The 16,594-nt window shown below is 44.8% G+C and overlaps 1 protein-coding gene across 8 annotated transcripts in view; it reads right to left on the bottom strand.

The window, feature by feature from the left end:
- IRAG1 (inositol 1,4,5-triphosphate receptor associated 1) overlaps positions 1-16,594 on the bottom strand; it is a 178,313-nt gene that overhangs the window by 19,369 nt on the left and 142,350 nt on the right. For all 8 annotated transcript variants that reach the window (XM_049713589.1, XM_049713588.1, XM_033404521.2 and 5 more), the window contains 6 exons: positions 14,974-15,004; positions 12,453-12,593; positions 11,835-11,966; positions 9,681-9,822; positions 1,916-1,965; positions 1,275-1,382 (listed from right to left, as the gene is read on the bottom strand). In XM_049713589.1, the coding sequence (XP_049569546.1) occupies positions 1,275-1,382; positions 1,916-1,965; positions 9,681-9,822; positions 11,835-11,966; positions 12,453-12,593; positions 14,974-15,004 (604 nt within the window). The remainder of the gene's footprint in view (positions 1-1,274; positions 1,383-1,915; positions 1,966-9,680; positions 9,823-11,834; positions 11,967-12,452; positions 12,594-14,973; positions 15,005-16,594) is intronic.

Genomic DNA, 16,594 nt, shown 5'->3' with positions numbered 1-16,594 from the left:
TTCACACAAGCCCATCACTGCCCTCGAGATACAGTTCCAAGCACAACTCTCAGGAGATACCTGCCATTACTAAAAGCTCAAGGCATCAGAAATTTCTTTATAATGAATTCCCCAGGAATACCACGTTGTTTTGCTGCAATGGATTTGGTTTAAACAATGGCTTTCAACTCTGCCTGCATGTTAGAATCGCCTGGGGGATATTTTCTTAAAGTACTGATCCAATCCACAATCTTGGGTTGGGGCCTAGGCATTGAATGTTTTAGAAGTACCCTATGTGATTTTAATGGATAGCCCTGATTGCTAACCCCTAGTCTAAAGGAATATATATATTTGGAAGCCACATTATACATTTAGTATAGAATGGGAAATAGTCCCTGTTAAAACCACTAACTAGCTCTCCTAAGAGTTTTAGGTAGGTTTAACCAGATTCACAAAGTTCTGGAATCTAGAAAATATTTTGTTTATAGGAATAGTCTTTGTTTTAAAAAAAAATTGAAGCAGATTTTTTTTCTGATTATAAGTAATACATTCTTACTCTAGAAATATAGAGGCATCAAGAAAATTAAAATCACCTGCGATTTTACCATCGCCCAGAGATAACCACTATTAGTAGTTTTACTTACATTCTTTCAGAATTTTCTGTTTACACACAGAAAAACACTCTTTCTTAAACTGCAAAACAGAGTTACGCAGTATATACTGGGGTTTTGCTTTTTGTTAATAATAAATTATGGACTTTTTTCATGTCGATAAATAAAATTTTATATTTGAATCATATATTTAGCAGCTGCATAGAAACCCCTTATTGAGCTTTTCATAATTTATTAAACCAATCTCTTATTAATGGGAATTCTGCTTATTTCCAATTTTTCAATGTTGTAGACAATGCTGCAATGAATCAAAGCAGGGTAACGTTGGGTTTAAGAACTCAGGCTCTGGAATCAGAGGGCCTAGGGTTCAAAGCTCAGCTTACCAAGTACTCCATAATGCAATCTTCAGCTGCTTAAACCCACTGCAGAGTGGAGGGTTCTGGTTTAAGCATGAAAAGACATACGCTTTGCAAGGAACACTCTCTGAGCTGCCAGCACCTTGCTCAAGGACACTGAGTCTTCTCAGGGCAGTATAAGACCTGGGGCCTGGTCTGTACTGAGGCTTCTGAACCCATAGCCCAGAATCTGTGCTTGGAATTTCCTCTCCTTGTTGACCCTACCCCATCCAGGTCACCCCCATAGTTGTGAGCCTGAGGCCCAGGAGGCAAGCATTATCATACTCACCAGGGCTGGTAAGGAGGGGATGGGAGATGAGCTGGGTGACGGGCCAGGCAGGTTCAGGATATTAAACTTGGGCACCACGGCAACGCTGACCCTCCGGCGGGGCATGTTCTGTGGGAAGAGAAGGGATCAGGCCCACTGTCATGGAGGGGGCAGCACCCAAAGTTCAGAAAGGCCTGGGAAATGCCTACTAATTCCAAATGCTGTGTTCAATGGATATCCTGGTTTTAGGGTAGTGATGGTGCTGGGGGTTGGTGTAGAGAGAGTGGCCAAAATTAACAAATTTTTTTTATTAGTGATGAGTGATTTCTCAACATGTTCTGATTTTAATTTCTCAGATCCTGAAGAGATGGAACAGAAATGACGCCCAGTCATTGGACAGTGTATGAAACCCTGGATAGTGTATGAAAATGATCTATGGCAATACCAAAGCTTGTGCATCATTTCATGTTCATTAGAGATGGTATAGTACTGGAAGCCACGAGCAAGGGAAGGTTGGAGGATGAGCTAGCAAGGTTCGGAAGCTGAATGAGAGACTCTGTCCAGAGGTTCTTTTGCACCTGTGGATCCAAGAATGACTGATTTCCTGGCTGACTGTGGAAACTTCTGTCTTTCTTTCCCCAGTATTCCTTGAACATGCATACCTTTCCCAGCGAGAGGGACATGGACCGTGCTGTGCGAGGGACCCCATCTTCTGCAGCAGGAGGGAACAGAGAAGAACCCAGGTTAGTTCTCAGAGTAGGCTCCAGCAGTAAGCAGATAGCAGAAACTAAGCCAAGGTATCTATGGGCCAGAACTGACCCTCAAGGGATGTCCCAAGGGCCTAGGTGCAGAGGTCACTGAATTTGACACTTGACCTTTTGAAACAATCATCTGCAGAGTGGGTTTTTTTTGGGACACAGCCTTCATCCTAACTCCTCTGGGCACTATGAGAATCCCTAGTCTTGCACCTCTGGTCTCCACCTCACACCACCACACGGTCTCTGGGTTATGCCGTGGAGAGTATGTGAAGATTCCTCGTAGCAATACCAGGGCTTATTGGGTCATTTCTTGCTCATTCAAGGAATGTACAGTCATGGAAATTATGAGCAAGGAAGGTGTGGTGTCAATAAAAAATGGAAACGTGTTGACAACAGTAATTTCAATATGTCATCTACAAAATAATTCAGAACAAAAGAAACTAGCACCCCTGGGTTTTCTTCTCCTTAGTACATATATTAAGTGATATGTAAAATATGTAAAATTCATGTAAAATATTTAGCACCACACCTGGATAATACTACCACTAGAAAACACCAGTATGTGTAGAGAGAGGTTTTTGACAGCTCAATTCAGTTTGATTCAGTTTGAGCAGTACCATCTAGTCTGTATAGCTGTCTATTCCTCATATTTATGTATTTTAGGTGTTTCTCTTGAAAAGCACATAACTAACACTTTTTCTTAATCTAATCTGAGGTTTTCTATTAACCAACAAGTCTAAGTTGTTTATATTTCTTGTGATTGATATATTTCTACCATCTCATTTTGTAGTTTGTTTCCTTCATTAATTGAATTTTTTCTAACCTTCCCTCCCCCCAAATTGGTTTGGAATTTATATATTTTAGTTGTAATCTTTAGTGTGCCCCCTTAAACTTTTAACATGTTACATGACATTAGATTTTAAATGAATCAAGATCTCTATCCTTTTCCTGAATCAACCTTAAAAAAATGATCACTCCTTTGAACTTAAATTATATTGTTTTTCAGTATTTTTTAAATTAACTAATTAATTAAATTTTGGTTTTGGCTGCCTTGGGTCTTCGTTGCTGTGCATGGGCTTTCTCTAGTAGCGGCGAGTGGGGGGCCATTCTTCATTGCGGTGAGCGGGCTTCTCATTGCGGTGGCTTCTCTTGTTGCGGAGCATGGGCTCTAGGTGCACGGGCTTCAGTAGCTGTGGCATACGGACTCAGTAGTTGTGGCACATGGGCTCAGTAGTTGTGGCTCACGGGCTCTAGAGCACAGGCTCAGTATTTGTGGCGCACAGGCTTAGTTACTCCGCAGCATGTGGGATCTTCCCCGACCAGGGCTCATACCCATGTCCCCTGCATTGGCAGGCAGATTCTTAACCACTGTGCCACAAGGGAAGTCCCTGTTTTTCAGTATTTTTATTTCACTTTGTTTTTGAAATCCCAAATTATGATGATTGTTGTTTTACACAGTGAATGCTTATTTAGATTTACCCACATGTTTACAAATGTCTTTGATCACCATCCCTTCTTGCTTCTGACTTTCTTTTGATCTCAATTTTATTTTTCCCTAAGCACATCCTTTAGTTGTTCTTTTAGCAAGGATCTGTGAGAGGTAAACTTTCTCAGTTGTTGCCATAAAATGTTTTTACAAAGCCCTCAAGCTTGCATGATAATTTAGTTGGTAGTATTATCTCCAGGTTGACAGTTATTTTCTCTCAGCTCTTTGGACAATACTTCATTGTCTCCTGGTCCTATTATTGGTCTTGGAAATTGCCATTCCTTTGTGAATAATCCGTCTTCTCTCTCTGGTTATTTTTAAGAACTGCACTTTGTCCTTGGGGTTCTATAGTTTCTCTCTGATGTGTTTTTATTTCTTTTGCTTGGGAGTCTCTGTACTTCCTAAATGCAAGGATTCATGTCTTTCTTTAGTTCTGGAAAATTCTCAGATCCTGGGAAATTCCTTTGAATATTTTCTCTCCCTTATTCTCTCATTATGGATCTCCTAATAAAAGTATTTCAAAGTTTCTCATTCTATATCCCGTATCACATTTTTTTCATATTTAAATTAATTTATCCCTCTGAACTGAATTTTGGGTGACTTCTTCAAATCTGTCTTCTAGTTGACAAATTTTTTCCTCAACTGTTCCTAATCTGATGTAAATGTTGTACCAATCAGGATAAGCTAGGCTATGCTACAATAATAAACAACCCCAAAGCCTTAGTGGGTTATAACAACTATGATTTATTTCTTGCTTTTGCTACATGTGCATTTGCTTATGAGTTGGCAGCAGGCTCTGCTCTGCATCCCCTCACTCAAGACTCAGGCTGATGGAGCTTCTACTATTTTGGAGCAGTGATGGTTGTCACGTCTGGAGAAAGAAACATAAGGCAAGTGGCACACTAGTTCTTACGGACCTCAGCTCAAATGCGACACATGTCCCTCCACTGACATTTAATGCCAAATCACATGGCCTCACCTAACTTCAAGGGGATGGAGAAGAAGTGTGCCCATCTGAATGGGCACATTCAGGAGGAGGAGATCTGAATATTGAGGAATAGCTTCAATTCTAATAACTACCACTCCTAAACAACTGAGTTTTTAATTTCCACGCCTCTATTCCTCATTTCTAGGATTCTATTTTATTCTTTTTTTGACGGTTGTACTCTTCTATTCTCATATTTCTGATTTGTTCTTTTATGCCTTTAATAATTTTACCCATATCTTTAAAAAATGTATCAGGTTGTTTTATTATCTGCTATCTTTAGCATATAATCCTGTGGTTTGGGTGTCTGATGATTCTTGCTTGTGGTAGATTGTTTTCCTATTTTATAATTCTATATTGTAAACTCATCTTCTGTGAAGCTTTACTTAGAGGATCCTGTGTCTCCTGGGCGCAGGGTGTGTCTCTCCAGAGCGACTTATGTTTGTTTCCGCGGTGTTCCTAGCAGCACCATTGTGATGTTCTTTTCAGAGTCTCTGCATATTGCATCATCACTTTTGTTATGGCATGTACTTTGTGGGCATGCACTTTTCCTATGAGGAAGGAGAAAGTGTTTTTTTCTTACTAGAGCCCAGGGTGAAACAGACAAACTTCCTTGATTTGTTCCGTTGTGAGTTGGTGAGTATTCCACAGATGCAGTCCTTGGAAAGTCTTAACTTTCTATGGGAGGCTCAGAGTCAACTCTCTGCCTTGGGTGTCCGAGGCCTCATCTCAGATTGCATGTGAGTGCAAAAGCCCAGAGCCCAGATAGCTGAGGCTGACTCTTATCCTCAAGGAAAGCTGCAGGGTCAGCTTGGTTTCAGTTCTCTTTTCTTTTCTTGTATCTGAGTATTTCAATTTCTTTTCTTGTGGAGTCAGCTATTCTTTTAGACTAATGTTTGCTTCACTTTATCCAGCAGAAATTTCTAAGTATTTGTAGTCAAAGGATTTCCAAGTTTTCCAGTCAGCCAAAACAGCAGAACCAGAAAATATTCTTTGTGTACGAAGAGTTCATACAGTTAATAAAATACCAATGTCACAAGTGGGCAAAGAATTAGAGAATTTACGCAAGTAGAAATACAAATGCCCAAGAAACATTTGAAAAGGTCAAGAAATACAAATTAAAACTATGGGAAGAGATACGATATTGGCCCATCAAAGTAAAAAATATTTTCAAAAAGAAAAGCCAAGAATGTCCATGGCACAATGAATTGAGCATCACCGTTACCCATTAAATGGAAATATCAATGGGTTATTTGGAAATAATTTGCTTTAAGAGCCTTATATGACATATATACACTAATATGTATAAAATAGATAACTAATAAGAACCTGTTGTATAAAGAAAAAAAGATTAGTGACATAAACTCTGAATCTGTCTGTCATCAGAATTCCCCGTTAAAATGCAAATCCACCTGATAGAGGGAATGATTGTTCTTTATTAATCACAGAAAACTGAGCATATATTAGTTTGTCACCATTAAATATAGAGAGCAAATATACAAGGAATTGAACACAAAACTGGGGCATTTTTTACAGTAGAATGGACAAAGGTAAGATTTCAGGGATATATTTCAGTCAAGGGACAGCATGAAGGTCTCTAAGTGGGAAAAGATGCCTTGAGAACAAACCTCACTTGTTTCCCATGTTTTAAAGGTAAAGCTGGAGTACTATGACTAGAGAGAATCTATGAGATATTTATATTGACTCTTGATTAATTTCTTCTAAAAGCTAGGCATTGCAATGACACTACTTTATTGATGATTCTGGTCACAACTCCTGTCAACTGAAGTTTGTGTTTTTTCCCCTCTCTGGATATTTGGTAAAACTGACTTTTCCCCTAAAGCTCCCCAGTGACTATTCAATTCTCTGTTTCAGTTTGTTTAATAAAGATCTTATTTATACAGAAAAAAAAAGAGCCTTCTACATATTCCTTTCCCCTGAGCTAGTATTTACACTTCTGGAAATCTACCTTAAGGAAATAATCCAAAATGCAGGCAATCAGCATGTTTCATATTCAGAAAAAAAAAAAATAGATGTTTTTTTTTCCTTCTGAATGTGTATCACCTTTCTTGAAATCAGAGATTTTCTTTTTTCACTGTAGTCTTCAGGCACAGACAAAGACTGCATATATGACAAAGAAGTCATATAAAAGCTTAAAGAACAACCACCATCAGGGAATGGTCACAGAGTATCTGATGGGCACATCTGGCCCCTCTGCACCAGCCCAAGCTGAGGTGTAGCTTGGAAAAACAGTGAAGTGGGAACAGATGTGTGAAAACTACCCATTCACTGTTCAACACTCCACTACCGGCTCCCATCTGATTGTAAGCACTTTCTCAGGCCCCCAGACTGAACGTGGGACTCTGCCATGTGCGCCCATAAAATCTGCTTACATCTATCACAGCACTGCCTACACTGCCTTGCCCTCACCACAGGCTGGGAACTCCTCTGGGTCAGGGGCTGGGTACACTTCACCTCTGTATTCCAGTATCACGTGGGCACACCGGAGACGCTCAATAACCGCCTGTAGAATGAATGGATGAGACTCACGGGCAACTGTGCTCATTCCATAAATCGTGGGTAAGGTGGTTCACAGGAGACCCTGCACCTTGCAGGACAATATTGTAAGAGTGCACGTGTTAGGATTTCTTTGGTGGTAGCTTCTCCAACTTCCAACACTGACAGAGAGAGGTTTCTTAGAGGCCCAGATGCATGTGGGTCAGGAGCCTTGCTGCCAAGACCAAAGCAGACAGTCTGGAGCATGTGTACGCTGCCTTTGGACCCTGGGAAGCGTCACTGATATTCCCCAGGAAACTTGTGAAACCTCCTGTTTATAAAGGTTTCTCCATCTGTTATACTTTGTGTACTTTCCCTCCTTCTGCTCTTGGTAACACGGATGTTTGCATTCCAACAGGAATTCCTGTTGCTAAAAGGTCTGTTTTCTCCTGCTAACACCACACCTCATCAGCCAGAGCCCAAACCCTGGCAAGCTCCCAAGGAGAGATACTGGTCCACAGCACCGTCCTCCTCCTCCTGGACTGCGGCAGAGCCTCCTAACTCGTCTCTGCATCCCTCAGTGTCCACACTCTCCTAATGCATCGTCCACTCTGAAGTCAGCAATCTTCTAAAAATAAAATCTGACTATGTCAGCTGGTGTAAACCCACCGGTGTCTCCTCACTGCCTGGAGGACAAAGACCCAGATTGTTCACAGGGCCTGGCATGTGGCCCTGGTCTAACAAGTCTTACCTTCAACATGTCATTGTCACGCTCCAACACCCCAAACCACAGCAGACTGTTTGTTTCATGGTCTTCTCAGCCCAACCTCCACGCCTTTGCACATGCTATTTCCTCCACTTGGGGTGTATTTCCCCCTTTAGCCTGGAGAACTCCTACTTTTACTTTAAAACACTGCAACTCTCCTACTGTATAGCACAGGGAACTATATTCAATAGTCTGTGATACAATGTTCACTGCAGCACTATTTACAATAGCCAGGACATGGGAGCAACCTAAATGTCCATCGACAGATGAATAGATGAAGAAGATGTGGCACATGTATACAATGGAATATTACTCGGCCATAAAAAGGAACGAAATTGAGTTATTTGTAGTGAGGTGGATGGACCTAGAGTCTGTCATACCGAGTGAGCTAAGTCAGAAAGAGAAAAACAAATACCGTATGCTAACACATATATATGGAATCTAAAAAAAAAGGTCAGGAAGAACCTAGGGGCAGGACAGGAATAAAGACGCAGACGTAGAGAATGGACTTGAGGACACGGGTAGGGGGAAGCGTAAGCTGGGAAGAAGTGAGAGAGTGGCACGGACATATATACACTACCAAATGTAAAACTGATAGCTAGTGGGAAGCAGCTGCATAGCACAGGGAGATCAGCTTGGTGCTTTGTGACCACCTAGAAGGGTGGGATAGGGAAGGTGGGAAGGAGACGCAAGAGGGAAGAGATATGGGGATATATGTATAGCTGATTCACTTTGTTATAAAGCAGAAACTAACACAACATTGTAAAGCAATTATACTCCAATAAAGATGTTAAAAAAATTATAAATAAATAAATAACAATGATATTCTCCTGAAAAAAAAAAGTCTGTGATAGACCATAACAGAAAAGAATATGAAAAGGAATGTATATATATGTATAACTGAGTCACTTTGCTGTACAGCAGTAATTAACACAACATTGTAAATCAACTATACTTCAATAAAAAACAAAACAAGGGCTTCCCTGGTGGCGCAGTGGTTGAGAGTCCGCCTGCTGATGCAGGGGACATGGGTTCGTGCCCTGGTCCGGGAGGATCTCACATGCCGCGGAGCGGCTGGGCCCGCGAGTCATGGCCGCTGAGCCTGTGTGTCCGGAGCCTGTGCTCCGCAATGGGAGAGGCCACAACAGTGAGAGGCCCGCGTACCGCAAAACAAAACAAAACAAAACAAAACAAAACAAAACAAAACCACAGCAACTCAATATCAAGTGGAACCAGATGGCCCTTCCTCTGTGCTTCTATAGCAATCTGTATAGAACTTCTTTAAAAAAGAGTATTTCTTTAAAGCATTTGTCTTGCCCACGAGTCTAAAAGTTATCTCAGCAGTATCTCCTTTACCCAGGCTCTCACTCCACCCCTCTGCCCAGACTCCATCTCTCACCTGCATTACTATAATAGTCGCTTTGTGGGTTTCCCTGTCTCTGGCTTTACCCCAGTAATGTAATTGCCACATCACTGCCAGAGGGAATCTTCTAAACTATATATGATCATGTCATTTCCCTGATTAAAATCTTTGGTTGGATCCCTAATGCTTTCCAGAATAAAGTGCAATTTCCTTAGCATGTGCTGCCCAAAGTGGGGACCCCAAAGCACAAAGGTTGTAAGGTTTGGGGTGTGCCACTCTCACAAAGGAGGTTGAATTCTTGCAGCCTATGGGCTTTGCATTAGTGATCAGTTTCTCTGGTTACTTTTATTAGGAGTTGCTTGGGGGCCATTCATGCTTTCTGGTTCCAGGCCCCCAAGCTCACAGGAACAGTGACTGTGAGGCCCTGTGGGCAGCATTGGGCCAGGCAGCAAGCTTTGCTCACCCTAACACACGTCCTGGGGCTGTCCCATAGGTACGATGCTAGCCTGGATCCATCAGGGACCCAATATTACAGGGCCAAGGTCGGGGGTGGGCAGGAACCCAGTTTCTTACCAGAGGGGCCACAGCTGCGGCTTGAATTCTGATTTGCAAGTTTTTTAAACTCCATGAGCTCTGCATGGTCCTTCTCATACGTCCTCTTCAGGTTCTCCACATACTGCATCATCACTTCTGTTGCTTTCGACATGCGCTTTTCCTGCAGGGAAGAAGAGTGTGAACACGCAGGGCATTTGGATGAAAAGCTCATCAGCACTGTTTGCTCTGAGCCAAGCTCTGGGCTGGGGGACTTGAAAGGATACAAGGACCAATCAGACGTGACTCTGCCCTCTAAGAGTTTGCTGTCGGGGATGTGAGTTGAGACAGGGGCTCAGGCACCTGCACTCAGGGATAACAAGGACGAGCCCAGCCACAAAGCCTCAGGAGATGAGAGGGAGCAGAGTCATCTCTGCTTGCAGAGAATGGGTCAGGGGAGGCTTCTTGAGACGGAGTGAAGTGCTGTAGCGTCTGGGCACATAGCTATGGGCAGGAGAGACAAAGAGCATTAGCCAGGGAACTCCAAGAGCCAAGGTCCAGAGGCAGTACATCACAAGGCTTCTATCGAGGTGAGGATTTCCCCTCAGACAGGATCCTTTGCAGAGTGAAAGGGGATGCCATCACGAATTATGCTGGGACAATAAACATATACCAGAATTGTCTGGAAAGCCAGGAAAGCACAGGTCATCCTACTCATGTAGGAATCAGCAAATGGCTGGGTTTGTTCGCAAGAAGAAAAGGTGAGTTAGGGCTGGGTTGTGAAGGACCTTGAATGCTAGACTAAGGAATTTGGACTTATTCTGAAGGAAGAGGGGAGCCATCGAATGTCTTAAAGTAAGGGAGTGTCATAATCAGGTCGCCAGTGGAGACTGGACTGAAGGGTGTGAGACTGGTGGCAGCAAGAGCAACAAGAGAAGAGAGGATGAGTGCCTGAACCAGTCCAGTGGAACCAGAGAAGACAGTGAGGACAGAGACACGGAAGCCACTTGGAGAAGGGTGAAGGCTGGAGTGAGCCGTGCGTGGGCTGAGAAACACTTTCACGAGGGCTGTGCAAAATGGGGAAGAGTCTTCTCTACTGACACCCCGTGGATCCCTCAGAGATCCTTGCCCGCGGCCTGCCTGTCCACAGAGGGACACGCTCAGTGACTGTCCCCTGGACAAAGTCCCCACAGCCCTGAGCTGAGACCAGCCACTTCCCTAAAGCCCTCCCTTTGTTGCTGCTCCCAGCTGGAGTGGCTTCCTGGGTGCTGCTGCTGAGTTGGGTGCCCTTTCGCCGGAAGCGCACGGGTGGGACAGCCCCGTGGCTTGTCCTTCCTTCATTCTATGAGAACTGCCCAGGGCTGGGCCCCAGGAACACCCCTGTCATGCAAACCACGCAGCAGGACATGGGTCCACAGTAACAGCAACAGTGATAACGACACCCAGGTGCTTTACAAGTGGCACAGTGCCCTGTATGGCAGATACTGTCAGCATCCTCATTTTACGGTTGGAGAAGCTGGAGCACAGAGGCCCAAGGCCACACAGTGAATCCTTGTGGAGCCAGGATGAGAACTCAGGCGGTCTGACCCCACAACACCATGCTGGATCAGGGTGGCACCCTGAGTGCCTCACGACTTCAAAGTGGCTGCGAGGGAGCCAGACTTGGGCCTGCACCCCAGCTTTGCCCCACGCTAGTGCTATTACCTTTCTGAGACTTCATGTCTTCATCAAGGGATAAGATTATTTACTTTACAGAGTTGCTGGGAGGATTAATGAAACAAAGCAGTTTTTCCTAAAGCACATTTTGCCAAATACTAGTTCCCTGGGAGTTGAATAGGTATTTTGTGGGAACAAGAAGGGGGAAGTGATTCTTTACTCAAATACATTTGAGAAATATGTCGGTAATGTTAAACAGACTTTTTCATTACAGGACTTCTCAAAGCCTTGCTTATGCCAACATACATTAGAAATCTCAAGAAAGGAAGGTAGTATGCAGCAGTTCTCAAATGTAGGTATCCACAGAAAGCTTTTTCTGGGGAGCACCTCAAGAATATAGTGGTCCATCAAAAATACACTGAGACGACTACGATTATGGACGTAGGATGCCTGGCACAGAGGAAGCCATCCATAAGCAGTATCTGTAGTTGCCACTGCTTACATCACTGCTCCAGTTACTGCAGACAGAGCAGAGCTCACCTGGCGGACGGCCCCCACCATCTCGGCGCGGCTGGAGAGGCGGGCAGCCAGGCGGTGCAGGACAGCGATGTCCTCCAGCAGCTTCTGGTAGGTCTCCCGGTGCTCACAGTGGTGCCAGAGTGAAGCTGAGGACTGAGGAGGGAGAAGGAACATCACATGGGGTCCTCACAGACCAAGACTTGACCAGGGCTGTCACAAGACGAGCCCTGGGCCCATCCTGGCCGAAAGGAGGGGCCTCGGCAGGGCCCAGGTGATGGCTACTTCTGGGATTGGAGAAGCCCAATGTGGACACTCTGTAGCTGGCTGGCCTGAAGGAAGGGAATCACTTCCGGGTCTCTGGTCCCCAGAGTGCTCCCTTTGCCATCCCAGGTCATCCAGCCCCCTCCTGAGAGGCTGCCAAGGGCTCAGAGGCCTTAACCACAGCCCTGAGGTAACCAAGCCTTTGGGATCTCGGCCTCAGCTCCGCCCAGCTCTGAGGAAGACTGCCTGGCTCAGGGCCTTGGCCCCATTTCTCACTTCAGGAGACTCTGCTTGGTGACTGAGAAAAGCAGGAGACCCGGCACAGCCCTTGGGGAAAGTGTCTCCTGCAAGGATTCCCCAATCAGGCTCCACAATTACCGTAATAGAAGCTTTGAAGTGTTCCAGTTCCTTCTCTGTGTTCTCCTCTGTCAGGTTGCGTTCCCTTTCCGCCTGGTTAATTCTAGATTCTAGGGTGTAGCTGTCATTTCTAAAGGCCAAGGACAGTTGTACAAACACGTTCTGTTGGGAACAAGAGTGTTGGAGAGGTGCTAGGAGGAGTTAGTGCTGGGAGCAAGGCTGCTGGTGGAGTTTTTGCTCAAGGATTTTAAATCAGCTCCTGGAACCAGCCCCCAAAGCAGCCAAGAACAAGTGAAACTCTCCCTTAATGAAGTAAACTGCACAAAAGATGGCGAAATAGTAACCTGAGGTCCAGGCTAGGGCCTTCCCAGGACCAGAAGACCAAACACATTTTACTGAAAAAGAATAAGAGAATAACACTTTGCTTTTTCTGAATGTCAAGAAAATAACATCCTGTATATGGGTTTAGATAAACTCGGGCCAACACAGCTGATTGCGTAAGCAGTTTGGATTCATGCTAGGATTTATGGCATGCGGGTTTTGGAGATTTCACATGAAACCACTGTATTTAAAGAAACCCCACTTGAGATGTAGGCCTGTTGACTCAGAGCAAACCTCAACCAGCATCTTATCTGAATATTCCAAATCTTACGCTGAAAGCAGCTTTTACAAGCTGCCAGGAGATTAAACAAAGCCAAGTATGATCCTGTTAGGAGAAGCTTTCTGGAACAAATATTCCATGCCAAAAATGCAGCCTGCATGAATGAACTTTGAAAGGTGGTGTTGATCAGACATGGAATTCCTGGTCTAATAGGAAACTACTGGGGAGGAGAAATAGACAGATGGACTCTACACAGGAAGGAAGCAATGGCCTTCATTTTTACAGCCCTCATTTACCTTGCCTGTGTCAAGTGGTAGAAGATTTACACCCTTAGGGTGAGTTGATTCTGCCTGAGCATCTGAAGTTCATGTAACATGGCCCACGGGGGGCAGACATCTCCAGACGGAGAACTGAAGACCCTGAACTGCTCGATGATGATGATGATGATGAGGGCCACATTGAAAGCTACTCCCTGTTGAGTATCTGCTATACGCCAGCACTGGCAGGAGTTTTACGCACCTTAGCTTGTTTAATCCCTCAACAATCCTCTGCCATAGGAACTGTTATGTCCACTTTATGGGTAAAGAGACCGAGAGCAGAGAGGTCATTAACTGGTTCAAGGTGTCACAAGGGAGTAGCAGAGCCAGAATTCAGCCTCAGACGATTTTATTCCAAAGCCTGTGCTCCTCCCACCATGCTGAGCACAGATTGTGTCAGCACACACCTGAGGACAGGAGCGCACCCTTAACCAAAGTGCCCGCGGCCATCACCACCAGCGTCAGTGGGTGGGGATTCTCTGTCTTGCCCAAGCCTCAGTCAAGTTTATCAATAACGCTCAATATTTAGTTCTCTATAACTGGGTTATCCCCTTAATGGCAGTGTGATATAAAGAGCCCTGAAGTCAGTCAGAACACTTGACTCCAAATGCTGATTCTGCTAAGCACTGGGTCTGGGATCTCAGATAACTTATTTAATCCCTCAGTTTCCTCCTTTGTTCTGCTACCTGCTCTACCTGTTTCTCAGAGCTGATGGGGGGGGGGGTCAGCTGAAAGGATGGATATGTGTGTGCCAAAGACTGTGAGTCCTATGTCTGTGTGCCAGGTAATTGTTACTATCTGTGCCAGATATTTTACACAGTCCATCTCCCTTTGCTTATGTGGTCCACTGGGTCTCAGTAAGTGTATGTTCGTTTTCTTGTTATCAAGGGTAAACTGTAAAATCTTCCATCCTCCCAACCCGGAGTGAAGTATTCTGGAATCATCCATGTTCTTGCTCCCTTCCTTCTATCAATTCCAATGTAATTGTCATGGAAACAAACTACTGCTGGTGCCGGAGGTCCTCACTGTCTCACCTCCGATGCATTCTCTTTGACCATCTACCCCTTCGACAGAACGAAATGCAAATTCCTCTCAGCTCACTCACCAGCCCCATTGGGACAGCTTCTCTACAGAGACAAGGAGGCCCCGAGGAGAATCATGGGAGAATCAGGGAAGGTGGGAGAGCTGACAGCATAGCCACCACCTTGGCTGAGCTGGCTTCCTTACGTCTGAAACCCTCAGAAGGAAAGCACCTTCTTCCTCCAGACCGAAGTCTGAAACGTGAAATCTGACCATCTTTTAACAATTTTGAAATAAATTTGATTCAGTTCTGCAGCCTCCCAGCTGCTCTGTGTATCTAAGTCATACTTTTAAAGAAAACAAACAACCGTTGAAGAAATGTGGAACTTCCAGCTACCGTCTCACCCCTGACGAAATTCGTCAAAATCTTCCATTAACTGGAGTGGTGGTCGGGGGCTTGATCACGATGCCCATATTCCCCCCATGGCCACTCATTCTCATGCTTGTATAAAAATGTCAGGAGCAGAGGCTGGAGAAGGAAATGTTCTGAATGAACCCACTCAAGCTCAAGTACTCAATTTCATAAAACACTGGAGTTACTTACCTCAACTTCCTTTTCAGTGAGTGGAGGGGCACTGTGAAAAAGAAAAGACATGCAAATGAACTTTATCCAACCTTTGAAATAAACCAAAAGGTGCCTTTGAACAGCACGCAGACCAGGTGTTTCCAGGAATTAGAGTAAGCAGGGCTGGCGAGATGGAAAAGATGCAGGGTACCCTTTGTGTGAGTTCTGTAACCCGTGAGATATTCGCCAAGATAGTGACTCCTGCAGAGGAAGCATGGCGGAAACTATTAGATCCTGGGGTCAGTGCTCCACCAGTGCCTCTACTAAGTGTGACTTTGGATGAGTTATTTAATCTAAGTTATTTAATCTCATCTGTCAATTGGGAATAATATCTACCTTGCAGGAGTCTTATAAGGAATATATATATGTATGTATAAATGTGTATATATATATGTCTATATTCACCTATATATGACATCCACACGTGTATGTATGTGTATATATATGTACCTATGTGTATATTCATATGACATCCACACTCAGCGGGCACTCAGGAGATGTTTATTATTATGACTAACTCACAGGCATGCTGTGAGGACTTAATAACAGACTATACAAGCTCTATACTTCATAAGTTGTATACATCTGGACAGCCATTATAATTTTTCTGGGGCTGCCCAGGTCTGCAAAGCCTGACCCTCCTCCTGCCTGAGGGGTGTGACAAGGGGGCATGTGAGCCAGAGAATAGACGGTAGGGAAGAGTGGCCAGAGCTCTTCTCCACAGCAAGAGCCTCTTCTGATGGCTGGAATCAGAGTTCGGCCGAGAGAGCCCCAGCTGGTGCACAGGGTGCGGTTCCCACAGCGAGCATCCTCCGCTCTGCACCCTTGCTCGGCTGCTGCTCTGGCTGGTGACTAAAGCAAGCCCTGCTCTGAAACCCGGACGACGTAAATAACGCACCGGGCCCTTTCCTGTGCTGGGGCGGGAGAACGGGGAGGAGTCCTGCTGGCGTCACAGGACTTGGCAACCAGCATGCCATCGATAAGGTTCTCAGGAAACACAGCTTCCTCCCTTTGACGGGTGTGGAGGGACCCCGAGAGCAAAGGTAGGGGTCAGCAATCTCTGCAAGGGGTTGGTTCTCACCCCTGACAAGGGACTATGAGAACCTTCCTGTCAGGATGAGGCAACAAGACCCCATGGCCATCAAGTCAGCAGAGTACAGAGCACGAGATAAACAAGTGCAAAGCTGTTTGAGGCTTGCAGTTCTGGCCACAGGCCCACCCGTCAGGCCCTTTCCTCTGGGGGCCAGCCAACACAATCTCAGCTGTCATATAGGACATGCACATCTTGCTTAAATGGGTTATCAAACTCACTGAGCTTGCGTTTGATTCCTGGCTTTGTTTGGATATTATGTGAAAATTACGTTTTCATCGATTATTAACCAAACTTACTTTTCTACCTTGATTACTCACGTTCTGCTTTTTTGCTATAGAACGCATTTTTGAAAAATGTACAAGGCCCTGAGGACCCAGGGAGGTGTGGTTTAGGTAAAGAAGCCACATGACAAGGTCAGCTCCTGAAGCAGAGAGCTATGCCTCATGAAATGGCACAGGCAGGGAGGGGCAGAGCCATTACCCTCCAAAAAGGTGGAGGCCTAGCAGG

Source organism: Orcinus orca, chromosome 8 (genome assembly GCF_937001465.1).
Source record: "Orcinus orca chromosome 8, mOrcOrc1.1, whole genome shotgun sequence".
NCBI classification, from domain to species: Eukaryota; Metazoa; Chordata; class Mammalia; order Artiodactyla; family Delphinidae; genus Orcinus; species Orcinus orca.
This window is presented reverse-complemented; position numbering and strand designations above follow the sequence as displayed.